The sequence below is a fragment of the Hemibagrus wyckioides genome, linkage group LG11, assembly GCF_019097595.1.
Source record: "Hemibagrus wyckioides isolate EC202008001 linkage group LG11, SWU_Hwy_1.0, whole genome shotgun sequence".
Classification (NCBI taxonomy): Eukaryota; Metazoa; Chordata; class Actinopteri; order Siluriformes; family Bagridae; genus Hemibagrus; species Hemibagrus wyckioides.
In genome coordinates, this window is record NC_080720.1 from 30548412 (window position 1) to 30575851 (window position 27440).

The 27440-nt window shown below is 42.2% G+C and overlaps 4 protein-coding genes across 6 annotated transcripts in view; 2 read left to right on the forward strand and 2 right to left on the reverse strand.

Annotated features, from left to right (window-relative positions):
- Positions 1 to 4013, reverse strand: part of kalrnb (kalirin RhoGEF kinase b) — a 76976-nt gene extending 72963 nt beyond the window's left edge. The window contains exon 1 of one of the 2 annotated variants that reach the window (XR_009206111.1): positions 3309 to 4013. Coding sequence is in view for 1 of the 2 variants with exons in the window: in XM_058403518.1 (XP_058259501.1) it covers positions 3309 to 3375 (67 nt within the window). In the remaining variant the exon portion in view is untranslated. The remainder of the gene's footprint in view (positions 1 to 3308) is intronic. The other variant, XM_058403518.1, reaches the window with a different exon arrangement.
- Positions 4014 to 6763: 2750 nt separating this feature from the next.
- On the forward strand, positions 6764 to 13330 carry ccdc14 (coiled-coil domain containing 14). Its single transcript, XM_058402019.1, has 13 exons — positions 6764 to 7003; positions 7778 to 7833; positions 7930 to 7996; positions 8088 to 8160; positions 8246 to 8371; positions 8479 to 8673; positions 8863 to 8954; positions 9117 to 9663; positions 11123 to 11261; positions 11690 to 11772; positions 11904 to 12080; positions 12211 to 12343; positions 12432 to 13330. Exons 1-13 carry the CDS (start codon positions 6974 to 6976, stop codon positions 13246 to 13248), a joined length of 2535 nt encoding a protein of 844 aa, XP_058258002.1. The 5' UTR covers positions 6764 to 6973; the 3' UTR covers positions 13249 to 13330.
- Positions 13331 to 14481: 1151 nt separating this feature from the next.
- Positions 14482 to 23064, forward strand: LOC131362245 (IQ calmodulin-binding motif-containing protein 1-like). 2 transcript variants are annotated; one of them, XM_058404140.1, is made up of 13 exons: positions 14482 to 14784; positions 14906 to 15071; positions 15439 to 15559; positions 16129 to 16222; positions 16310 to 16409; positions 17294 to 17469; positions 17548 to 17654; positions 17969 to 18099; positions 18188 to 18330; positions 18571 to 18719; positions 18980 to 19111; positions 20227 to 20383; positions 20860 to 23064. In XM_058404140.1, exons 1-13 carry the CDS (start codon positions 14691 to 14693, stop codon positions 21087 to 21089), a joined length of 1800 nt encoding a protein of 599 aa, XP_058260123.1. In that variant the 5' UTR covers positions 14482 to 14690; the 3' UTR covers positions 21090 to 23064. The 2 variants fall into 2 exon arrangements, with proteins under 2 accessions (XP_058260123.1, XP_058260124.1); XM_058404141.1 differs by having other exon boundaries at positions 17972 to 18099.
- A 165-nt stretch (positions 23065 to 23229) lies between these two features.
- Positions 23230 to 27440, reverse strand: part of tbx19 (T-box transcription factor 19) — a 9054-nt gene continuing 4843 nt past the window's right edge. The window contains exons 3-8 of the mRNA XM_058404142.1: positions 26373 to 26507; positions 25939 to 26000; positions 25146 to 25207; positions 24853 to 25047; positions 23805 to 23940; positions 23230 to 23628 (exon numbers count right to left, since the gene is read on the reverse strand). Of these exons, the coding sequence (XP_058260125.1) occupies positions 23394 to 23628; positions 23805 to 23940; positions 24853 to 25047; positions 25146 to 25207; positions 25939 to 26000; positions 26373 to 26507 (825 nt within the window). The 3' untranslated portion in view covers positions 23230 to 23393. The remainder of the gene's footprint in view (positions 23629 to 23804; positions 23941 to 24852; positions 25048 to 25145; positions 25208 to 25938; positions 26001 to 26372; positions 26508 to 27440) is intronic.

Here is a 27440-nt window from a genome sequence, read left to right on the forward strand (position 1 = left end):
CCCCTGCCTTTTGTCCAATGTGTGTTGGGATAGGCTCCAGCAGATCCCCATGACCCTAATTAAGAATAAATCGAGTATATATAATGGATGGATGGAATCATTGCTTCTTTTTTTTATCTCTCTTTCAACATTAGAAAAATAAACGAAACTCAGCTTTACCCGGTTCGGTTTCCGAATTTTTTTCGGAAGCACTGACACTGGAGACTCCTTCCAAAACTTCGAAACAAATGAAAACGTAACCATATAAACAATCACACGGCTTTTAAGCCATATTCTACGTGGAGCGTCTCACCCTACTACAACCCCCCTGTCTAAGTAAAGTTGTCACTATGGAAACGATAACGTCTTAAGAGCGGCATTAAACATTAATACGCATTGAATGAAGCTTGTGATCTGTCAGATTCCGAAGCGAAATTCATGTGGAAATGTGTTTAGCGTGCATTTCGTGCACCTGCGTTTTGACGCCAGGTGTGTTTACGTCGGCGAAGTGGGATTTGCGTGGGAATTCCGATCAGTAAATATGTTTACGGAGCCTAGCTACAATCAAGAGCACAGGAAAAAAATATGTTTGGTCTTTAGAATGAAATGTAAATGTACAGAAATTCTCTTTGAAGAGCACAGCACACACACACACACACACACACACTATGTTTAAACCCCTGTCTGTCTGCATCCGTCTGTTCCGTCTGAAGTGATTGAGTGTCCGTCCATCCTCACATACTGACAGTGATCTACTGATCCAGAGAAGCGCACTCAGCGGCCTCAAAGCTGCTTTTCAGGAGGGAAAAAAAAAACAATTATAAAGGACACCGAGCTGTTTAGACGTTTGACCTGATTCGGCATCGACACGTCCACTTCGTTCACGTGAATCACTGAAACTGCCAACATTTACACACGAATCTCTCTCTCTCTCTCTCTCGCTGAATACTGCTACTGGATCAGGATTAACCACTGAGATCACTAAACATGAACAAACGACTGATTTTAGACGTGTGGTGAAAGCAAGCCCAGCCCTAAAGTGCCTGCTTATGTTTCGTGCTGTGAACAAGCTCATCTGATGAACACACACTGTGTATTATAGGCCCCCTGATTTCTGCAACGTTCAGACTCACAGGTGGGTGTAGGAGCTTTTCCAGGACAGCCGCATGGGCAGATATGAGAAAGCACGCACAAGTAAAGCCACAGTATATGCACAGCTACAGAGACATGTACTTCCCACATAAGGTGTCAGGTTCACAGCAGAAATGATTCACATTTAGCCCCTCCCATAAATTCCATATAAGGCAATAATAAAATGACGACTAAACGGTCAAATCTTTCATTGATACTGCAAAGCCACTGCAGACGATACGAAACTATTACTTTTGTTCCGACTGGTTGAATGGCTTGTCTGGTTTTCTGTAGAATTTCTTTGTTTCCCGAACAACTATGGTTCACATCACAGAGTCCTATTATATGTACATGACCTAAAACTCACACATGCTTGTGAGATATAATTGAGTTTCCAAACTACATGAATTTTTAGCATGTGTAAACCCTCGAGTGAACAAATTTGTGTGTATAAGGCATGACAAATGAGGCCCAGTGTATGGCTCCTTAATGACCACGCTCTGGACACCTCTACACTCTCTACTGAAACGTCATAACATACTGTAACATATATACTGTAGCGGTTTAAACAGTATGTTGAAACAGGGATGCGCTAGCTTGGCGTTTAAGGTGTTCAGATGGATGTGAGTTTGAATCCCAAGTCCACCAAGCTGCCACTGCTGGACCCTTAAACAAGACCCTTTAATCCTCAGTTGCTCAGCTGAATAAAATCAGATTAAAATATAAGTTGCCCTGGATAAGGGCGTCCGCCAAATGCCAGAAATGTAATGGATCGGGTTATACACGTTGTATTAAGATGCTATAGATCCTCCTCTTGATATTTTCATAACCAACATCATTTTGTGTCATCTGCCCATTAGCAAAATGTAGACTAGGATTAAATTACGTATTATCGCGTGGCGTCGCCTGCTAGCATTGGAGCATTTTATTACGAGTCGAGTAAATGAGCACAGAATCAGACCAACACTTGATACCAGGATCAGTACTGATGTATCCCTACTGCTGTATGTGCCATCCGGTAAGGAGTGAAGCTACAGCACACACATCTGTATGCGCATAACACACAAGCTATACCTTAAAACCACTTGACTTGATTCTAAAACACGCAAACATACACATCTGTAGATAGACAAGGAGAATGTGTGTTATCCAGTAGCTTAGGGTGCTTTTAAACAAAGCTGCCCAGTGCACCCAAGAACAAGCATCTGCTGGGCGGGATGTAGAGAACTAGGTCAATGTTAAGGCTTACAGTTTAGTCATGAGCCCAAAGAACCACGGCTGAGCGATCAGAACTCCAGGTTGGATGAACTGGATTTGCTCATGGATCCAGAGCGGATCCAGATATTATATTTTTCCCTCCGAGTCGATCCACTGATATATGGTAAGCCATGAAGGTTTGTGATGTTGACTGTGGAGTCACATGATTCACCATAGATCAGGATAACCAGAGGTTTGATACTGGTATCACACACACACCATCATTCAGCAAACCTAAGGCACTTAGGTTAGGAATCCTCGAATCTGAACTACAATTCTAGACGAGGGGATGACCGAGGACGTCGTCGCTGTTCGGTGCGAATCAACAGGCTTTCGGAAACATGCATCAATGTCATGGCCGACAAAAGGCAGCCACTCCCGGCGTGCAGGAGCGCAACATCAGTAGTGAAGTAGCAGGTGCAGAGAGAGCCACCAAACGACTAACGACAGGGCCGGATCGTGGCCTGTAGAGAGTGTTTCGTGTGTAGCAAGGATGCAAGGACGGTCGGCATTCCAGAGCATTGTAAGTCTACAGACTCCATCCAGCATCATCATCAGAGAGGGAGAGAGAGAGAGAGAGAGAGAGAGAGAGAGAGAGAGAGAGAGCATGTGGGAGGAACATGGCTGTTGCCTCTTCTGTAGCCATGTAGGAGGATAGAGTGGTGAAATGTACAGCACAGGGTGTGCCATGAAATCCATATAAGATACACTTATCTAATATGGATCATTAACAAACACACACACACACACACACACACACACTGGCAATAAGCAGCCTACACGTCATCTTAACGTAATTTTTAACAAAAGCATTATGTGTAACGGGTCTTTGGGTTCAACTGGACAAAAGAGACTACACACACTTCACAGAGAGAGAGAGAGAGAGAGAGAGAGAGAGAGAGAGAGAGAGAGAAAGAGAGAGAGAGATACACCCAGCCCACCTGTCTTGAAAAACGGGTCTGTATCCGGCTCATTCGGTCCTTCCTCAGCTGCCTCGGCAGAATTCATGGTTGAATTTTCTGTCCAAGTAGAAATGGCAAGGCGGATTTCTACACACACGCTTATGTTGTGCAGCCCATTTGGGAGCTCTCGGTGGCCGCGGTTTCCTCTGTCCCTCCTGTCTTTTTCTCTTTTTCTTTTTTTCCCTCTCTTCTTTACTACAGAAAGCAGCGCCTCACCGGGCGCTATTGTTGTGTGACAGGCGGCTGCTGCTGCTGCTGCTGCTGCTCCACTCACACAAATCCCATCGGTTAACAACGATTTCTACGACGCAAATCAACCTCATTCGCTCAATTCCTTATTCCATGCACATGTCCTTTTTGTCTGTGTGTGTGTGTGTGTGTGTGTGTGTGCAGACGCGTGCACTAACGGTGCTTCCCCGTTACCGATGGGCTACAATGGCAGCGCGCGCTCCTCTGTTCGGGGGTAGACGGCAAGAGCGCGTGGACGATCACTCCCCGAGTTCCACGGTCCAAAGAATAACAATAATAATAATAATAATAACAATCTAATAACAATAAATGAATAAATAATCAATAACACTTCAAAGCGCAGACGTCAAAATATTGTCGCTTTAATCCCCTTGAAGACGTCCAGAGATGCACGCTCAAGCGGCTCCTAATAATGGGGTGTGCATAAGTGTGTGTCTGTGTGTGTGTGTGTGTGGAGAGAGAGAGAGAGAGAGAGAGAGGCCGACTCCCCCACTCAGCATCAATACGCTCCCTCTTGACTTGCTCAATGCTTCATAAAGCATCAGAGGCTTTTTGGACCAGGATGGTGGGGCCAGTTGCCAGCAAGCCAAAAAATAAATAAATAAATAAATAAATAAATAAATAAATAAAAATTACAACGTTACCATGTGTTTATTGTTTCAAGCATTTTGGCTTTACATTTTATATGTTGAAATTGAAGAAGGATTTTAATATAAACAGCTGGAAATAATAATAATAATAATAATAATAATAATAATAATAATAATAATTGTATAATTTAATTTAGCATTTTATCATAAAATTAAAAAATATAATTTTAGAATTATTATTATTATTATTATTATTATTATTATTATTATTATTATTGTTGTTGTTGTTGCTTTCTGCAGCTAAATTTAGGCATACATGCTCGTAGAAAAAAACAATAAACAGCTTTCAAGCCTCAGCTTTCATGTCTTTTTGTACCTTTATTACCTCCAACAATGGCTATAATGGTCCTTTATTATGATTATATGAATTAAAGCCAGATAATTGGATGTAGTTTTAGGGAAAAAGCTTTAAATGTAGATGGCGTGAATATTTTTAACTAAAAGACACTTAGTGTATATATACTGTATATTCTAAAAGGTATAAAAGTAACCCTTGCACCCTGCCTGTAACCACCCCAGAGACTTACTATATTTTAGTAGCCTTTTGTGTATTAAGCACTTATTTGTGGGTGTGTCCTTGTCCGTTATCGCCCCTCCTCCCGGTTGGCCCCGCCTCCATTTACACTCTAATCAAAGCCTGTTTTGGAGCTCTGTAGGCTTCCTCGTCTTCCTCGTAAACAGTTCCTAGAAGTTAAATATTGCAAAGCGAAGTTCACCAGGAAATCCCGGCTTCCTGTAATTCATAGTCTTCTTTCTTCACCAAAAACAAGGTCACTGCAAACAAATCTAGTCTACAGGCAACATGATGTTATGTAATTGATTTAGGTAAAATATATTTAGGTATCTGCAAATATAATGTTCGTAATTTTATAATGACAAATGAAAATACGTCAAATTTGAGTTGCAGTGTAAAGAAAGAAAGAAAGAAAGAAAGATGACGGTAAAATGTCGCCCCCTAGTGGAGAAAAATGTTTTGGGCTTTTTGGCGGATTCAACGGTGTGGGCGTGTCCTTATGTCCAAATATAGACGTTATAACGCTTTGAGTGGGCGTGGCTTTAAACATTATATCGAATTATAACGTATTTGACATATTTATGTTTAGCCAACTATCTGATACCGTGACATGATTTCTGAGAGGATCTATTTTGTCATACCTATTAAACCACTATATATTAACAATTATTTTTATTTACATGCCTTTTTAATTCACCAACCATTAAAATGATTTACGGTACGCTTACTGCATTATGAACTCTGACCCCAGGTGTAAATCTCCAGGGATCAGCAACTAATCCTAGAAACTGTTCTTTTTTCTGGACTGCATTTCATATCAGTTCCCATATTTCGAGAAATTCTCTTGCTTTTTGTCTTGAGCACAAATGACTGCTTGAGCACAAATGAAACAAAAGATCCAAAAAAAGAGAACAAAAGGCAAAGGAACAAAATGATTTGTTCATAGATGAATCATCCATGCTTCAGTGCTTCGACTTGAAATGATTTCAGGTCAGATCTTCTGTGTGATGTCTGTTTAGTAAATAAAGCAATGGAGTGGTGAAAGTGACACAGAGAGCTCTAAAAGTGCACCTAGGATGACTAAAGGCTTATCCTGAACACTGGATAATTCGCATTCAGGCAATAAAAACCACAGAAACCACAGGAATTGTTCAGTGATTGTTTATCACACTAGAAAGCAAATAGGTCTACATTTTTTTTTAGCAATGCAATAGTTTTAGTAGCTCTACTATAAAGATGAAAGCTTTTGTTTGCACTAGGACTACATGTGCAACCCTAAAAAAGTGTTTAAAAATATACTGGATTGTGCAATATTAATTCCCATTCATTTATAATAATAAAATGCAATTTATGTTTATATTTGTATGCATTATTATAGACAAAAGTTTACAGACTCAAGGAAAGAACCATAGTCTACAAAACTACTAATAAAGAGCTACAATAGGAAATAACATCACTTTAAAAGTGTGTTGCGTTGGTTTGTTATCCTGATGCATAATCCAAGAACAATAATAATAATAATAATAATAATAATAATAATAATAATAATAATAATAATAATAATTGTATACTTTAATTTAGCATTTGTGCATTAATAAAATAAATATTAGGGTTATATATATATATATATATATATATATATATATATATATATATATATATATATATATATATATATATAATAGAAAAATATTAATTTAATTTTATTATTAATTAAAATATTTTCTATTTTAAATAAAAATGTATTAAAATATTTATTAAAATAAAGTGGCACGCGCGAATAACAGGTTTTGAAGCCGCGAAAGAAAAATAAGGAAGTTGCGTTTCTATAGTTACGCTTTCAACGCCTTAGTGGGCTGAACTCAAAACGATACGCCCATATTATTATTGGGTGCCGTTTTGATGATTGGCAAGATTTGTATCCAATAAGCGATGAATGTTTAGATGACGTCACAAAAAACGCACCAGTAATTTCGGGGAGTAAAAATCTGTCGCGTTTCTATTGGTCGAGCCTTCCGTTTAAACCAAAAAAACTTCTAGCAGCTGAGCTGACGGCTGTGGCGGTTGTTGGCTCTGGGGAAGTGGGACGCAGTTTTATATTTTTAACAGGAACTTCTATAACAATAAAAATAATATAATATAATATCTGTGAGTCTTCAGGGGAAGTTCCGAAGTACCGTGGATGACAGGAGAGCACATCTTGCTAGCTGATTAAAGATTAGCCGCATAACATGGCTAGACACGTGACCCCCAGACACAAGGTAACTCTCAGCTCCACACTGAGACACTGTAAATATGGTGATATGAAATGTTTCTGTCAGGTGAGGGTGATCGTTTCTTGGTTGATGTTTTTTCGTTATTCTGTAAGACGATAGTGGTTGTGTCCTGCAGTGACGTCACGTGGCCACTTTGTTATTTGATTGAAATGGCCTTCAAGAAGAAGAAGTGAGGACATGAAGCCTTTATTATCGCCACACATATTACAGCACAGTGGAATTCTTTTCTTTGCATATCTCAGCTGAGGAAGTTGGGGTCACTGTGCAGGGGCAGCTATGAAAAAGTACCCTGGAGCAGAGAGGGTTAAGGGCCTTGCTCAATTGCCCAACAGTAGAGGTTGGTGGTGCTGGGGCTCTGATCAAGGACCCAGAGCCTTAACCACTTGAGTCATAATCTTAAACATGAGGTCATCGATCAGGTTTCACAGTTAGTTCCTCAAACAAAACACGTCCAAGTCTTGTTTAACTCACCACTTTTTTGAATAATATTCAACATTCTATATTGGTGAGAAATTCAGACCCGGGTGCCAAAAGACTAAAGCGCCGCTGCATCACTCTGGTTAGGTAAAGATGAAGCAAGGGCTAAATCTCAGTCACCACCACCATCAGCAATTGAATCGTGGGTTATGTAGGAAACTGTTAAACCAAGAGAACACTGATTACAAAATACATCTTGGAAGATAACGGAACAAACATTATGAAAGTCGTGAAAGTGGTCACTCTTGTTACTACATCCTTATGCACTTGTGTCACCGACAGGTGGTGTCCTCAGGCAGGTTGACAGGATCTGGCCGAGGACAGATGACCAGGAAAAAGTAAACACGCCACCTCTTCTATTCTCATCATTTAGTGACATTATTCTTTATATATACAAACATGCCTTGAACTGAATTTCCTCACCTGTATTGCAGGGTTGTTGGAAGACCTCTACATCTTGACCCTTCATATTCTCTCTACTCCACAGATTCAGAAGATCAGGTACTTTTATCAGTATCGGTCAAAGTTGTAGCTCTTCAATTACCGTCATTAACATCCCTTCATTCACTTCTACATGAAATGTGTCGATTAGGTCACAACCATAAACAAAGGCCTGGATCGATGTGCGGCTTTGCTCAGTGACATGCTTCAAGCTGAAAAATCAGGTACCCAGTGATCGAGACCTGCGTTTTTTTTGCATGTCTTTGTTGTATATATTTAACATGCGTATATGTGTTATCTACTCGACAGAACCTAAGATGATGTCACAAACCTCAAAACCTTCTAAAAAGAAAACGCCACTTGGGAAGAATGAAGCAGAGCGTAAGAGGGTTGGAAAGAAAGCAGGCGCAGCTCTGCGCATAAACAAGAGACCAGGTGATGTCACTGTTTAAAGAATCGATAATTTATTTATTTATTTTTTTTGGGATATGCAAACTTATATCAACTTCTATAACAAGATTTGGTGTGTATCCTCTCTGTAGCTCTGGTGCAGAAGACTATCTTGCCTTCAGAGGCTTATACAGGCTTAATAACGCAGCCACATGTTCAAGTTATGCAGCAGCCCCTTGCTGTTGATGTTATTGGACCAGATGTGAGGACAGGAGGGACCTTGGGGACACAAGTAGAGTGTGTTCAGCCACACAGCTTTCCTCTAAGCAGCAGTCATACATCCACAGGTTAAGAAACCTACATGCACACAGCACAGAGTGCTTATAGTATTTCTTAATAGTATTTTTATTCATTATACTGCATGCACTGGTATACATGCATTGTCTAGGTTGTGAATAAATTTGATTGAGCAGCGTGATCGCAGAAATACACAACGACGTGCATTAAAAATATCTGTGTGCATTTCGGATTTGCAGGACCGCGGCCGTCCACTGTGTTTAACAGCCGTCTGACCACCTCCACCCCAGCACTCAGTCCTCACAGACCCACATCAGCTCATAGTCCAGCGGTAAGATTCTGCACACCGCCATCCCAAAAGTCAAACGTGATTAATAAAATACTGAAAAACTCCGATGTTCAATCTGCGCTGTCACTATCGCGCTCTCTGTCTGTCAGTCAATGTCATTTTCTATTATTCCTTTCTGCCATTGTGTCTCCTGCATCTGTGTAGTCTCTCAGAGGAGCAGATGGAGAGACGCATCACTTCACTCAGCAGTTTGCTGCAGCCGCTGCAGCACCGTCGACTCAACACGGAGCTTTGAGTGCTACAGTTTCACCCCCAGCGTCTTTTTCTGTAGCTCCACCCGTCCAACCCTCCAGTCCTGTTATAAATGCACCTCATGTATGCTCAGGTGGACAGAACAGTGCCCTACAGTCACACGGTGCACCTCAGATCTGCCCTTCTCCTCCAACGTCAGCACGGCTCCCCACACCGGTACCCCTCCCCACCCACATCCTGGTGTGTGACGGTTCACAGGATCACCAGCTTTCGTCTGGAGAGTGTGCATCGTCTTCATCAGAGGAGAGTGGAGACTGCATGAGCGAAGAGGATGAGCTGGACAGGGTGGACACTATGCCAGTCAGAGACACGAGCTGTCAGACCAGCATCGACACTGGGATCCTGAAACACCAGTCAGGGAGCCCTGATAAGACAGCCAGGAAGGTGATGACCGTCAGATACCTGTTAGGAGAGCTGAAGGCTCTGGTAGCTAATCAGGGTGAGTGGTGTGAGAAACAGATCCGCTAACTGACTCACTGGCTGTCTATCTTGCTGTCTAATTCAATGAATGTCTACCTGACTGACTCGCTGTCGCTGACTCTGTACATCATTCACTGACATACTGAATCATTACCTCACTGACTGACTCTGTACTTCATTCACTGACATACTGAATCCTTGCCTCACTGACTCACTGACTGACTCTGTACATCATTCACTGACATACTGAATCCTTACCTCACTGATTGACTCTGTACTGTACATCATTCACTGACATACTGACTCCTTACCTCACTGATTGACTCTGTACATCATTCACTGACATACTGACTCCTTGCCTCACTGACTCACTGACTGACTCTGTACATCATTCACTGACATACTGAATCCTTGCCTCACTGACTCACTGACTGACTCTGTACATCATTCACTGACATACTGAATCCTTACCTCACTGATTGACTCTGTACTGTACATCATTCACTGACATACTGACTCCTTACCTCACTGATTGACTCTGTACATCATTCACTGACATACTGACTCCTTACCTAACTGATTGACTCTGTACATCATTCACTGACATACTGAATCCTTACCCCACTTACTCACTGACTGACTCTATACATCATTCACTGATGTACTGAATCCTTACCCCACTTACTCACTGACTGACTCTATACATCATTCACTGATGTACTGAATCCTTACCTCACTGACTCACTGATTGACTCTGTACTGTACATCATTCACTGACAAACTGAATCCTTACCTCACTTACTCACTGGCTTGACTCTGTACATCATTCACTGACATACTGAATTTTTACCTCACTGACTGACTGATTGACTCTGTACTGTACATCATTCACTGACAATACTGAATCCTTACCTCACTAACTCACTGCTTCATAGTCCAGGACACTGACCCCTACCTCACCAACTGAATCACTGCATCCCTACCTCACTAACCCACTGACTCTTTACCTAACAGACTGCCTCATGGACTCCCTAACTGAATCACTGCATCCCTACCTCACTAACCCACTGACTCTTTACCTAACAGACTGCCTCATGGACTCCCTAACTGAATCACTGCATCCCTACCTCACTAACCCACTGACTCTTTACCTAACAGACTGCCTCATGGACTCCCTGCCTGAATGACTCACTGACTCATTAAGTAAATCTTTGACTGACTGATTGATTGACTGACTTGTGGTATTGTATGAGGGACTAATAAATGAGGGATTTGTTGCAATCGCTGACTGACTCGCTCACTTCATTGTCTCAATGAATCATTGAATCACTGACTCACAAACTGATTCAATGACTCACTAACTGAATCACTGATTCAGTGGCTCACTAACTGAAGACTCACAGTCTCACTGATTTGTTTCATAGTGCTGCATTTTTAATGATACCTGAGTGCACTCTTGTTGTTCCTCTTCCCTGTAGACAGTGAGGCGGTTCGTCTTATCTCAGAGGTGGAGCAGAGCATCTCCCTGCTCCCCACCATGGTGGGCAGCACCAACATTCAGGCTGAGCTTGCCCTCGCACTGCAGCCACTCAGGAGTGAGAATGTGCAGCTCCGCAGGTTAGTACCACTCCCTCAGCACTGTGGAGCACAGAAATATAGCTCTAACATAGGAGCATGGTGGTCTGAAATAAGTAGTTTAGAATATTTAGTGAGGTGAATTACCCAAATCTCGCTCCTGAGGAAAACCTCATATGCCTCATAGATTGGCTTGTAATGGAAAAAGAGGCACAGAGTAGAAGAGAGCTGAGTAGCTCTATACTTGCTCTGGGACTAATTTTCCGGCCCAGAAATTTTTAAACAGGAGTCTAAAAGGAAATATGTGCCAGGCTTATAACATGGAAATATTCAAAATGACACTTTTAACAAGGTATTCACAAATTCTATACTTTTCTTGGTTCAGGAGACAGTTTAAAAGATTACATACCGCACCTTTTAATTTAGTTGTTTCTTGAATTCCCTCAATACCTCTCTGTGTGGGTGTGTAGGCGTCTGAGAATACTGAATCAGCAGTTACAGGAACGGGAGAAAGCAGAAAGACGGGCCAGACCCATGGATTGTAACCTAGAATGTAAGTTCAAAGCTTCACATCAGATTTTGTTGAGATGGAGAAGGAGCAGCAGCCTTAAATCATTTGTAATATTTATATTATTAGACGACAAGGTTGTTACGTAAGTTCAGAACTCTGCGTGTGTGTTTCAGTGGTCTCCCTGCAGTCGCTTAACCTCACACTTCAGACGCAGTTAAGTGAGTGCCATAAAGAGCTGGAAAACCTTCAGCAGGAGAACCAGAAACTCCGTCAGGCTGTAGAGGATGGAGAGAATGAGCTGCAACAGACCAAAGAGCAGTGCCAGTTAGAGACAAGTCGGATACGCATGGGTGCTGTATTGATGGTCACAAATATGTCTGTAACCATTTGTTTCATATGATAAACTCCCTTGCCCATATTTATTGTCAATGTTATATAAATAAATGGTGTGCAAACTTTTTTATTATACACATGATTTAGATGTGAGTGAGGCCTTATCTGAAATGCGAAACTGCCAGGCTAAGCTGGAAGACTGTGAGAGCGAGAAGATTGCACTGACACACAGCCTCCAGCAGAAGGAGGCAGAGATCACAAAACTACAGGAGATCATCAGGTAAGACACACTGTACACCTATATAATTATAAGAATAAAGGCCTGTACATTACTGCAAATATTAGAGTTTTTATTGGTTTGTTCACAGAAACTTTCAGAAAAGCCCCATCCCCTTCCACCTTGCTCAGACAGATGTTTCCAGTGGCTCAGCTCCTGCGGCACAGCTCACTAAGAGTGCTCTAGATCAGTATGAGAATCAACAGCGAGAACCTACCGTGGTCAACCAAGTCACAGACTCCGTTAAAGCCTACCTTCAGACTCTGGAGGACTCGGGGCACAACTCACCACCTCACCCAGAGTACCACAAACTGTCTCAATCTGGCCAATGGAAACGTAGACAAGAGAGCTCTCCTAAAAGCTCAGATACAGTACACACGTCACTAAAGAACACAGCAGCTGAGAGTCAGGAAGTTGAGAAGAGTGAAACAGCATTCGTTCCTCTACGAGAGACGGCGAGAGTGCAGCCTGCAGCGGTTCCCCAGAGAGTTCAAGGTAATGGTCACGGCGGACTGAAATACCTCGGTCTTGCTTTTAATAAACTTGGCATCTCGAATGTCTTCCCATCTCTGGATGATGATCGTGGTGCAGATTTCCTCTCACGTCCTGATGGTGTGAGATTGCAGCTGAAACAGCCCAGTGAGGCTGCTGTTAATCCGGCAGAGCAATCCCAGCATGCACGGCGACGTCTGCATATGGGCGATGCATCGGTACACACAGGACGGCCATCAGCATACGAGAACTCTTTTTCATCCTGTGATATAAAATCCTTAGCTTCAGACCTGAGCGCGAACTCCTGGTCTACGTTTAACACGCGCGATGAGCGAGAGTTCCGTAATGGGTTAGCAGCTTTAGACGCCAGTATTGCCAGCCTGCAGAGGACCCTGAAAGCTGACCTGAAGAGATGACTTGATGTCTTAAAACTTGTACTGATGTAGTTTTATCCCTGTGTGTTTTAAGTGTTTTAATCATGCTATTAAATTATTTTACATTAAAGTACAAAGTGTGTCTTATTTGTATATGAGGGTTATCAGCAGATGACCCTGTTTAAAAAAAGATGATAAACAACAGAATGGGTCTAAAACAACTAAATGTCAAGTAGAACTCCTTATTTTATCACATAGATGGGCTTAAGTTGTTCATCCGGGTGATTGTATTGGATGAATTTGGGTGGAATTTCTATTCTACTGATATTGGATTCAAGATCCAAAGGACTTTATTAATCCCAGGGGGAAATTGCTTTGCCATGTTACAGTTGCTCTAATAAAAATGGATGAGAAAAAGAAAGGAAATATACGCTCAATATAAGGAGAAGAGGTGAAGAAGTTACAGGACTTGGGGTCAACTGTCCAGAGTAATGGAGAGTGTGGGAAATAGGTAAAGAAGTGAGTGCAGGTAGGTTGGAATGGGTGGAGAAAGGTGTCTGGAGTTCTGTGTGATAGAAAAATATCAAGGGGAAGGTGTACAAGACAGTGGTGAGACCGGCCATGCTGTATGGTTTAGAGGCAGTGTTACTGAGAAAGAGACAGGAGTCAGAGCGGGAGGTAGCAGAGCTGAAGATGTTGAGGTTCTCTTTGGGAGTGACACGGTTGGACAGGATTAGGAACGAGTACATCAGAGGGACGGCTCATGTTGGATGTTTGGGGGACGAAGTTAGGGAGGACAGATTAAGATGGTTTGGACATGTCCAGAGGAGGGAGAGTGAGTATATTGGTAGGAGAATGTTGGACATGGAGCTGCCAGGCAGGAGGCAAAGAGGAGGTATATGGATGGAATAAATGAGGATATGAAGCTAGTGGGTGCAAGTGTTGAGGATGCAGAAGGCTAGTGCTTGCAAAATCACATCGTCAGTTACTATAATAATAATACTGAAAATAAGGTGTGGGGGGGGGGTTGAGATGTGATAGAATGTCATTTTCTTGATAGAATCCTCCTCTTGTTTATTTTTCTGACATGGACTTGGAGAAATGTTACAAAAGTGTTATAAACTAATATTATTTTAGTCTAAGACAAGGAAAGCATTCTTTTGACTGCAATAAGAGGTAAATATTAGAAGTTATAGATCAGAGGTCATGCTACACGTTCCCTTGAAATGGCGTTAAAAATTGTCCGCCGTCGCAATTTGATGACGCAAGCGTTGCTTCAGCAACCAAATAAGCTTCTTTGTGCATGCCGCGTATTCACCATTGAAACTCCCTTTAAAATAAGCTTGCGTTTTTAATTAAGATCTTAAAAAATAATGACTACACGTGGCAGTCGTACCTGTCTCGTGTTATTGTTGTAATATTATTATTAATAGTTATTTGAAGGCGGAAAAAAACATTTTATTTAGCGGCGCGAGCTAACAAACATGGGGCTGTCAGAAGAAGAAGACGAGCTGATAAATCTGGTCGCTGAAAAAAAATCAGAAGAGACTTTTATGGAAATCTTGTCCAAGCTAAAAGGTAAGAGGAACTTTCTGGAAAGGAAACATAAACTGTTCTATTTTCACATCCATAACACAAGAATAACCTCTACCTCATGTCTATGTTTTGTTATGCAACTGCTGTCCACCCTTCTGGACAGACCTCATGGGCAGGAAGTCTTTAGGTGACCAGAAGGATTTAGAGAAATGTAAACAAGCCCTTTACTACAACAGAGTACTGGACTACTGCTCTGCTGCGCTCAAATTCAACCCTGCCAAGATTCAAGGAAGTTATACGTCCATGACTCAAATGGCAGACATCCTCAGGTAGGACGAGATTTCTCGGTTTGCTTTGCGCAATGTTTTCACAACCTCCTGATTAATACACACTCTGCTGTATCTGCATGACACCACTGACCGTACATGACCGCAGAAAGGACATTGTTCATAATCACACTCTCTGGTGTTTAGAATAGTTTATAATCACACTCTGATGAGGATGAGGTTCCCTTTCAAGTCTGGTTCCTCTCAAGGTTTCTTCCTCATACCATCTAAGGGAGTTTTTTCCTCGCCACAGTCGCCTCAGGCTTGTTCACTAGGGATGATTTTGTCTAACACCTAGGACTTTTTAGCACTATGTTTCTTCTGTTCTGTAAAGCTGCTTTGAGACAATGTCCATCACATCTTTCATCAGCACCTGCTGCGTAGGCCTGGGCTCTGTGAGAGACCGAGACGTGTTTCGGCGTCGGTTTCTTCCAGCTGTAACCGACAACATCCTGTTCCTCGCACACCGCATCATGAACAGAGCAATAAGGGTCAGTATCCTAGTTTCCACCTAATATGATTGAGATCATTGAGATCTTCTATTTTTATCTGATATGATGCATCTGTTTAGGAACACTTCTTTTCTTTCAGCCGGCTTTTTTCTTTAGAGAACAAATTTATCTAATTCCTCGTGGTATTACAAGAGAAATTGTAGCATCATTTTATATTCCATCTTTATTAAATGGTTTATCCTGATCGGGATCTGGAGCCACTGGAGACCTGTCCAGGGTGTACCCCTGCCTTATGCCCAATGTGCACTGGGATAGGCTCCAGCAGATCCCCGTGACCCTAATTAGGAATAAAGCGGGTATAGAAGATGGATAGATGGGATCTGGATCTGGAATGAGTGTGTGTATATATACACACACTCATTCACACACTCCTTCACACCAAGGGGATATTTAATCTAGCCCATCCACATCCTATCATATTTTTGGGATGTGGAAGAAAGCTAGAGAACCCAGAACAAACCCACACAGCCATGTAAAGGTCTCAGGCTCATCCACACAGCCACAGGAGCTGCGAAATATGTGTGAAGTGTTTCTTTCCTCTCCGACAGGATAAAGGACAAACCGAGATGATCCGTCTCTTTCGGAACGTCTTCAATTCCCTCAGCTGGCTTCTTAGAGCTCACCCTCATCTAATTCCTTGTGGTATGGTGAGATGGTTTCACAGATATTGTGAGTTTACTTGATGATGAGACATATTGTAACCCAGTGCTCGCTTTCTTGTCTTCTCAGTTCTCGACTCCAAATATTATGAGAGCGTGCAGATGAGCGATGATGATGAGGTCTCGGCGGGTATACTAACGATGTGGTACAATCTGTTCAGGATCAACAGGTAAAGCATCTAGATCAACAACACAGAGCTCTGACTGGGGAATAGGGAAGCGGTGACTTAGTGAATAAAGTGTTGGGCTACTGCTTAGAAGGTTGTGAGTTCAAACCCCAGGTCTGCCTTAACCCTCTATTGTATAAACAATGGGATGATATTGTAAGTTGCTCTGGATGAGGGCATCTGGAAAATGGCAGAAATGTAAATGAACATATTAGATTTATTTCCTGTATTATACCAAAGCGCTGTTGAAATGTCACAATTGAATTTGTACAATATGGTGGTGAGACCGGCCATGCTGTATGGTTTAGAGGCAGTGTCACTGAGGAAGAGACTGGAGAGCTGGAGGTAGCAGAGCTGAAGATGTTGAGGTTCTCTTTGGGAGTGACACGGTTGGACAGGATTAGGGATGAGTACATCAGAGGGACGGCTCATGTTGGACCTTAGGGAGGCCAGGTTAAGATGGTTTGGACATGTTCAGAGGAGGGAGAGTGAGTATATTGGTAGGGGAATGTTGGACATGGAGCTGCCAGGCAGGAGGCAAAGAAGAAGGTCAAAGAGGAGGTATATGGATGTAATAAATGAGGATATGAAGCTATTGGGTGCAAGTATTGAGGATAGGGATAGGTGGAGAGAGATGATTCACTGTGGCGACCCCTGAAGTGAAAAGCTGAAAGAAGGAGAAGAAGCTGTTGAATTTTCAAATCTGATTGGTCAGAAGGTTTAGATTCATTTCTGTGACAGTCACAGGTTTAATATTAATGCACCGATTTGAATCGTTTCCATAGTAACAACTAACACAGGGACCGTGTGGATGGCGGATGCTCCATGTCTCGATGATGACGTGGTGTGGTTTTCTGTAAAGTTGTAACTGTAGGTCTCTCCCGCAGTGCGGCTGTATCTGAGATGGCACCTGAAGCGCTGTACAGCGTCATGGACGACGTCGTGTATAAAATGTCGAGCAGCTCCAACCCCGTGATCGGCAGCGCCGCTGTAAAGATTTTGCTGTTGATCACAGAGCAGAAAAGTCCCTCCGTCTCTCTGCAGCTTCACAAGCGCTACAAAGGTAACCAGTCGCCTCGAGTCGTTCAGATTTAACGTGGATGAGAGTGGATATAGAATAAATATAGATGATGTCCTGCAGGGTTGGATGATATGGTGCAGAAGGACTGGAGAGGGAAAGGCTTCGATGCAGCACTGAAGCAGCTCCTCCACAGATTACAGTCTAAACATCCTGAAAAACACACTCAGGTTTGTGCAAAGTGAATTTCTCCAATTCATTCTTTATTCTTTTATTCCTATAGTGCCAATTGCAATAAATTCGAGTGTATGATTTCTCAATTTAAAAAAGAAAATAAAGAAAGAAAATTTTATAGGAAATAAATAAATTAAAAAAAACAAAATCAGTACTTCCTCTCCTCTAACACACAGTACAGAATGTGGAGTACAGGAGTGTTGTGCATTATTATTATTATTATTATTATTATTATTATTATTATTATTATTATTATTGGTGGTGCAAGAACTAATTTTATTATTATTATTATCATTATTATCATTATTAGCAGGCTCAGTACTCATCTGAGGAGAGGGTTCGAGCTGCCTGTGTGATCCAGGCTGTGTGGAGAGCTCATCAGACCCGATGCAGGCTGAAGAAACTCCCCAGAGCCGTGAGTGTGTTACAGCGGAGCTTCAGGTGACGTATCTCAGCTTTTATATAAAATTCACATTTCAGAATTAACTGTTCGAATTGTATGAAACACTGAGTGTGTGTGTGTGTGCAGAGAGAGGAGACGGCAGAAGCAGGCAGAGACCGAGAAACGTCTCGCGGAGGAAGAGCTGCGTCATCAAGTGCGTCTCCGCAGACAGAGAGCGATTCGGCAGTTCCGCCAGCGGCAGCTCCATCTCATAGAGATTCTGCCTGCAGGTAACACACACACCGTCACACACTTGCTACATTTCCATGAGAAATGCTTTCCACAAACTGTCATGTTTCTGTCATTTATTTTCCTGTAACGAATTCAATTCACTTTGGAGATACAGACATTTGCATTTAATAGCAGTTCATTAACTGTAATAACCCTGACACATTATCTCATGTGCTGCAGGTGACACAACAACTTCATGTCTCTCTCTGCGTGTGTGTGTGTGTGTGTGTGTGCTGTAGAGCACCTGGCTCGCTTCCTGGGTGAGCTGGAGAACAGAGCTGCTCTGCTGATCCAGAGAGTGTGGAGAGGACACAGAGAGAGACGACGGTTCGAGCAGAACAGATATCACCTCAGACAGCACAAAGCTGCAGTGACTCTGCAGAGAGCAGTGAGTCACACACACACATACACACACACACATACACACATACACACACACTTTAAACAACTCAGTACATATATTTAAATACAATTATGCTGCATCCCAATTCGCCTACTATTCATCCAGAGCAGTATCCAAGGTCAACCCTGAAAACATTACCTATGACATCTTTGGTATTAACTGAGCAGTTGTGTGATTGCAGTATTGTAGGAGCATGAAAAAAACCTTTGCATTGCTTGTGTGTGTGTGTGTGTGTGTTTGTTTAGATTCTGGCATTCCTAAAGCGACAACGCTCCCAGAGGAATTTGGTAGCATCATGGAAAAGCCCCATAGGCCTGACCGAGAGCAGGAGGGCAGAACTGAAGAGACAGATAGAAGACCACATCTCTCTTCACCCTGTGAGTCACCACACAATCTGAATGGCCAGAAAGACAGTACTGGACACGTCTCTGTAGTTTGGAACATGTGCATGTGCAGTCCGTATTCTCATTTACTTAGTGGTTTGGTCCAATACAATACTGTTTCCATTCAGGTTTGAGTTTCTCCATCCCCTTTTTACTAGACTACATCAGTTTTTCTTTAGAGATCACTCATAGTTGTGGGTGCATGATCTGGACAATAAAGCCATATTGTACACAGGCATAACATTATGACCACTGAGAGATGAAGTGAATAAGACGGATGATCTCCTCATCATGGCACCTGTTAGTGGGTGGGATACATTAGACAGCAAGTCAACATTTTGTCCTCAAAGTTGATGTGTTAGAAGCAGGAAAAATGGACAAGCGTAAGGATTTGAGCAAGTTTGATGAAGGGTTAGATGACTGGATCAGAGCATCTCCAAAACTACAGCTCTTGTGGGGTGTTCCCGGTCTGCAGTGGTCAGTATCTATCAAAAGTGATCCAAGGAAGGAACAGTGGTGAACCAGCGACAGGGTCATGGGTGTTCAAGGCTCATCGATGCACGTGGGGAGCAAAGGCTGGCCCGTGTGATCCGATCCAACAGACGAGCTACTGTTGCTCAAATTGCTGAAGAAGTTAATGCTGATAGAAAGGTGTCAGAATACACAGTGCACGATGGGTCAGGGCTGTTTTGGCAGCAAAAGAGGGTCCAACACAATATTAGGCGGGTGGTCATAATGTTATACCTGATCGGTGTAAATCCAGAAATTTGCTGCATGTCTTGTGCAATAAATTCAGCACCTTGCAAAATCTACAAGAAAGTAAAAACTACAGATTTTCCTGAACTCAAATCATTTCTGTTTTGTTTATAAAGTTATCTTCTAGCTTAGCGAAAATGGAGATGATTGTATTGAAAGCTTTAATTTCCACAAGTGCATGATGATAGACATCTGAACATGAAGCTTAGCATGAGATCGTAATCAGAACCGTCTCTCGTCTCATGTCTTTATGCCGGGTTTTCACGTCTTAGCGCCTTCCTTTGTGATGAACACGCTCCATAGTCACGGCTCTTGTTTTGGTGCAAACACCGTGAGTCCCTTGTGTTTTGCAGTCCTCCGTGGTGTCAGCAGAGGGTACTCTAGCGCTCTATGAGAAAGCTCAGAGCATGCTGCAGCAGCACCTGATGACCAGAGTGTCGGACCGGGCTCAGGAGCAGCACCGGCAAGCTCTCATGGCTCAGATCAACACGGATATTGAGCTCCTGCTAAGTAAGGACTTTGTTTACTGTGAGTCATACTAATCTGAGTTGTTTTTCAGTCACATATAACATTTCCATAATATGTATATAAATGCATTGACTGAATTTTCAGACCTCGCTCCATTTGCACTCGTTCAGTTTGTTTGGTATGAAAGTGTGAAAGCTGTTTTTTTTGTTTTGTTTTTTTTCCTCATCCACCTTAAAACAGATGCCTGGTTTTAGTTTAAAGTCATTGTAAAGCAAAATACTTATCCAGAAATGGATCCTGGAGTCATTTGTGGTAGGAGCCTCAGCTTGGGGGATGAGTAAAGCAAAGAAGTAATTCGGACACAGAACCCAAAACGCTTGTTAGTCGTCTGTGCGCAAAAACAAACTAAACAAACCTGCCTTCCTCCAAATGAACCCAGAGGTGTGAATGAATAAATTATTAATTATAAACCTTTCTCATGATTAGCCTTTTCCTCTCTCTCTCTCTCCGTCTCTCAGGCGCTCCATCATTAAAAGACCTGTGCGAGGAAGACTCCTGCCCCTTCCTCAGCCGCTCAACTCCAGTGGCCATGCGTGCCCGGCAAGCCCACAATGCCTTGCTTCTTCAGAGCACACACCTCCTGCCCTGGTGGAGGAGGCTGGGAGACGAGTTCTCCAGTCCAGAGTCGTTTTCTCAGCAAGACTACGACGTAGTGGAGTCTGAGTCTTTGTATCTGGGTGGAAGGTGATGACTGTACTACAGCTGGCCAGCTGTTCTCATTCCTTATATGGTATTTGTTCATGACAATCATCACAATCTTGATTCTGTGCCAGCGAAATGACCTTTTCATTTGTGACAATCTGTTAATTACCGTTCACAACAAAGACTTCTCGAATCTCATTCGTCAAAAGGTGGTCAGCGAGTGTAATATGTTTCTGCTCTATAGATTACAACCAATCCACAGGGACTTGTATGTACGGCAGATGTTGCGCAGAATCTAATTCTAATATTAAATACGTTTTTTTTTTGGAAAATCTGATGCTTAATAGAGTCAGTTTTCAGTAAGGAGCAGTTCATTTCATGTTTACGGAAGGAGTCTCCAGTTTCAGTGCTATGAGTGCTACGAGGCAGTAGATTTTCTGTCACAGTTAGTTTTGTTTTGTAAAATGCCACCGGTTTTTGTACAGATTTCAGTGTGTGTGTGTGTGTGTGTAAGGAAAGAGGATATCACATTCAATCCCCTCCCCTCGTTATTTCCACATCTCTCACTCCATCTCAGGTGTATAATTGAATCCTGGACCTTGGCTCCAAACCTCTCAAAAGCTTAGGATTGTGTGTGTGTGTGTGATGCCCACAGTGCTACAGGCGCATGCCAAGGCCCCATTCACAGGGTGCCTGTCATTATTTCATTACACACATGTGAAAACAACAGAGTGGTCCACTCCACTCGCGTGATTAAAATAACATTTTCAAGAGAGGAAAAATATGATGGAGGTATAATTATCTCTTTATGCACTGTTTTACATCAGCGCATAAATAAGACCTGCTTTTTGGCTAAATGTGACTGTGTGTGTGTGTGAGTGAGTGAAGGGTTAAAGTACGAGATAAATGTGTGAAGGCTGTGCCTTCTAAAGATCTGCCTCACTAGAGACTGTCAGAATGGGGCTTAATATGATAACTACTCCAAACAGCAATTACAGCGAGCCCTAATCGCCGGCTAAGTTTCATTGTATCATGTAACGAAGGCTTCTCTTTTTTTTTGTCCGAGTCGCCGGTCCTTGATGACAGGAGGACGGGGTGTGATCTTTGTGGTGCCCCTGGATTTCCGTACGAATAAATGCATTTGCACACGACTCATTCACAGTGCTTTTATTGTTCAGGAGTTCCATACGTTAACAAGCACCATGTCCAGTTAGAATAGAGGAAAGGAAGAGTGAAGAGCATCCCGGCTTTTATATGTGATTTACGACAGAACTATGCGGCGTTACGATATTACAGTGATAAGCCACAGACATCACATGAAGCTCCAACACGCATGTAGTTTACACTATCAAGCAAAATGCTCCCAACATTCTACAGACATCATTAGAGATTATAGAAGCCAGGGTTGCCAGGTACTCAACTTTTGCGTACGACTGATTAATAGATTTTGCTTTCTGATTTTAGAGCGATTTGACTGACACTTTGATTGCTTATTTTATGTGGACCTGGCAACCCGAATGAACATTTCAGGTGTAGAGATAAAACTGAGAGAAAAATATTCCTAAGGTTTTGTCCCAGTCGGTTCAGCTAACAGAAGCAAAACGTCAGTCATATCAGCATTGCTGTATGTACAAGCATGAGGCGAGTTCGCAATATATATATAACGACACCATTGCACTATTTATACAATAACCTCGGTCTTTAGACAACAGAAAACTGTCTCACTTGCCAGTTTGTTTGTCGGATGCAAATGTATGAATATGTAGGTTACGATTAAGGAGAAATGTTTGGTTAGTTGGTTAGTTGAATCTTATCTTTTTAAAAAAAAATTTCAAGTCCAACATGAGGTTTTTATCACTAGGATTCATCACCCCACACACGAAACCCTCCGAATCTACTGCATTTGCATACCGCAGTCTGATTGGCTGTTCTATTTTATTATGTAATAACTCTATTTCTCTGCATTCTAAGCTCCTGGACACACAAAAACGTGTGTGTAAAATAAAGCGAAATGAGGTCAATTTTATTGTGTGTGTGGTTTTTTTGCCAGGTTGGTGTTGTACTGCTGGTGTTTGCATTCTCTGAAATACTATCACTGGGCTTTCAGATTATTTTGCATTTTCATGTGGACAGAAATACTTTCCCTCTTGTGCCCTAAAAGAATGTGGAAAGTCTGCAGACTTGACTGAATTTATCTGAATTGATTTAATACTCATCGTCTCTGTAAAGATGAACTGAAATGAAGAAAATGAAATAATAAAACCGTATTCTTCAAATACACACACGATATGTTGGCATTAAGGAACTCCAAAGAGAGATGAGAGGTCATGTGATCTTCTGTTAAGCCTGTTTAAAAGGAGTGGGTGGAGCCTGCTGACCAGCTAGCCCCTCCCACTCTGTTATGATTGGCTTGCTCTGAAACATCTGTACTTGTGGGTCCTTGGCCTTGCAGGAGCGAGCATGGTGAAGCGGAGGCGGAGCCTGCATCAGGCCGCTCCTCCTGACACTGGGTGGAGCTCACAGTGCCTCCTGGAGGAGTGGAGGACATGCCACAGCCGCTCACTGTCCACAGGCAGGGGTACTGACTGAAACAGAGAGAGAGTGAGAGAGAGAGAGAGAGAGAGAAGCAAGATGATTTAACCGAAAACAGAGTAAAATAATGAGCTGTGAGCTCAGGATGCAGCCTGGTGTGGAAACATGTGATTAATGTTGTATATCTCAGGGTCAGAGGTCATTATGTGAGTGCCGCGTCGGTTCTGACCTGCTGACTCCAGGTGAGTTCGTACCAGACGGCACCGACAGCATCGCTGCAGGGCCGGGAGGAGAAACACCTGTCCAGGTCTCGTGGCCTGAGAACACCTGCAGAGCACCTGGACTCAGACCCTCAGACAGAGAGACTATGGAAAGAACCGGAACATTTACATAACGTGGTGGAGGAGGAGGAGGAGGAGGAGGAGGAGGAGGAGGAGGAAAGGTTAGAAGTTACAGTAATATAAATAAACATACACAAAAAAACATTCAGGAAGCAAGCATGTACACGCACTGTAGAGAGAGTTCACATCACATACAGGTGAGTGCAAAAGTTTGTACACCCTGTGATCCAGGTCCATAATTCTGGTCCTGGAGACTTAGAGGTTCATAGACACCAACATTTCATTTCTCATTGTTGTAAAATGTAATTAATTAAATAATTAATAGAAAGAAAGAAAGAAAGAAAGAAAGAAAGAAAGAAAGAAAGAAAGAAAGAAAGAAAGAAAGAAAGAAAGAAAGAAAGAAAGAAAGAAAGAAAGAAAGAAAGAAAGAAAGAACGAACGAACGAACGAACAATCAATGTACTTTTTTGTGTTTCCACTATCAAAAACCATGGGGGGGGGTACAAACTTTTTCACTGAGCTCAAGACAGACAGACAGACAGACAGACAGATAGATAGATAGATAGATAGATAGATAGATTACAAGTTCATCATTGAGGAACATACAGGAAAATAATGAGGGATTGAAAAAAGGGAGGGGGAAAGAGAGAGAGAGAGAGAGAGAATGACAAAAAGAAGTGAAATTAAGGAAACCATGAAAAATGACAAAAATGAGAGCGTGAATAAAACAGACAATAAAACTAAGACACAAATAATGAACAGAACAAAAGAAAGAAATGAAAGAGATGGTGAACAAAACAAAGAATAGAAAACTAAATTAAAGGGGGGAAAAAGGAAGGAATAAAGAGAACAAACAAACAAAGCAGATAGAGAGAAAAGGAAGGAATAAAGGGACGGTGAACAAAGACAGAAAGCAGGAAGCTGTGGTGTGTTTACCTGAATTGTGTCCACGGTGGTGGTGATGGTGATGGTGGTGCAGATACGGCGGTGGGTACGGGGTGGCTCGATGACCTTGCAGACTAGAGTAGTGTTTATAGCCATGGTGCGGGGTCAGAGGCAAACCGCCAGGATAGGGGAAGTTACCGCTGGCAGAGGAACAAAAGGAGTCGGGGTTCGAAATGTACCAACCACCTAGAAACCCACACACACAGAAAAAGCTAATCAGACAAGCTAATCCTGGACTAAATCCTGGACTGAACGTTCGAGGAATTAAAGCTGAAAAGACGTACAGTGTGGTATGCCCATATGCTGATTCTCAGGAGGAGGTTCTAGAAAGTTCTTGGGGTGGCTCCTGCAGATTGAGCAAACATCAGGAAATACATTACACGGAACAGACCAAATATACATTCATTCATTTTCTATACCTTCTTTATTCCTAATTAGGGTCACGGGGATCTGCTGGAGGCTATCCCAGCACACATTGGGTGAAAGGCAGGGATACACCCTGGACAGGTCACCAGTCCATCACAGGGCCACATATAGACAGACAACCACACACACACACACACACTCCTGTGGGCAATTTAGAATTACCAGTCAACCTAATGTAATGTAATGTAATTTAGTAATAAATTGAATAATAAAGGTTTATTTCCGTTGATCTGCTATAAGTAAGGAACGTTTGCACAAAGATCATCCGATCCACGTACTGTCTTCGCCTGGGAGATGGTGATCAGTGTGAGAGTTAGCGCCTGGCTAATCGGCGCCGGGGCCTTCTGATGATCAGCGGCGTGTTACAACTCACACATTCTTCATCATACATGCTCCAAATGTCTCACCCTCACTTCACACTGCCTCTCCAACAAGCTCCTTACTCATAGCCTCACTCCATTCCCAGCGTAAACGATTAATAATTACTCGCTAATCACTGCTGATTTCGCACAGTTATGCTAGCTTGACTAGTGCTAATGCCTGCTATGATACGATTGCTGCACATCGGTGCACTGATTGAGGGTTCAAACACAGGGACAGTTGAATCAAACGAGGGATTCATTGTGGAATAAAACGGAGATTGAAAATTACCTTTCCTTAGCATCCAGGAAGGCCTTGGCGAAGGGATTATATTTTATCTTCAGAGCGGTTATCTGGAATAAACAGGGGAAGAGAAATGTTTCATATAAATAGAATATTTAGATCTACAGAGAGATATAGATTGATACTAATGCCATAGAAACAATGAGTGCAAAAGTTTGTACACCCTACTAATGAACCCCTATTGTTAAAATAAAACATTATTTTTATACAAATTTGTATAAAATACAGAAATGTGAATAAACACACACACAAAAAAAACATTCAGGAAGCAAACATGTACACACACTGTAGAGAGCTGGCATTAAATACAGGAGAGTGCAAAAGTTTGTACACCCTGATATCCAGGTCCGCAATTCTGGCCCTGGAGACTTAGAGGTTTATAGCAAAATGTTTTGTTGTTGTAGATAGATAGATAGACTGACTTCCTCATTCTGGTAGGCTGTTACAGCGATGAACTGGGTGTCAGTGAAGGAGATGTTGGTCACCATCCTGTGGCTTCCTCCCACACGGACAATGTGGATCTGTGGCTTGTACTTATGTAGAGAGTTCAGCATGATCTATACCAGAGAGAGAGAGAGAGAGAGAGAGAGAGAGAGAGAGAATAATGAGATAATTGGACAATTAAGTTGGGAGTAAAACACTTAGGTGTGCGGTTATAGGAAACTAATCGGTGATGTGGAGATGTGATGCAGGCTGACGTGAAGCTGGTTTCGGTTACGTCTCTGAAGTTTATTATTATTTTTCCTACGTCAGCACCTCCTCAAAAAATCCTTTCACACCACAGCAAAGTGATTTGCCACAAAATATAAATTTGTGCTTATTAAACGTCGTCACGTCACGTTGGAAACAGTTTTGTCGCATTTTCACAGACCCATCTATTTGTCTCTCTCTTAAAAAAAGGGGAAAAAATCATCATGTATTTCATGCTCTTGAGAAACGATATTGAAAAAAAACACACACACACACATCCATCTTCTAAACCCGCTTTATTCCTAATTAGGGTCACAGGGATCTGCTGGAGATCTCTTCTATCCCAGCACACATTGGGTGAAAGGCAGGGGTACACCCTGGACAGGTCACCAGTCCATCACAGGGCCACATATAAACACTCTCACCCCTATGGGCAATTTAGAATTATCAATCAACCTAATGTACATGTTTTTGGACTGTGGGAGGAAACCAGAGTACACGGAGTAAGCCCACACAGACACAACATGCAAACTCCACACAGAAAGGCTGCCTGTTCGAACCCAGGACCTTTTTACTGTGTGGCAACAGTGCTAACCACTGAACCACCGTGCTGCCCCACTGGAAATCCCTTCCATAAAATGTAAAACATAAATAAACAAATAAAAATAAATAAATAAATAAAGAAAGAAAGAAAGAAAGAAAGAAAGAAAGAAAAACATCTCCTTACACAAAACATCACCATTTCTTCAATGTTTCTCCGAGTTAAATCTGTTTATTACTAATTTTCGGTTATTCGGATG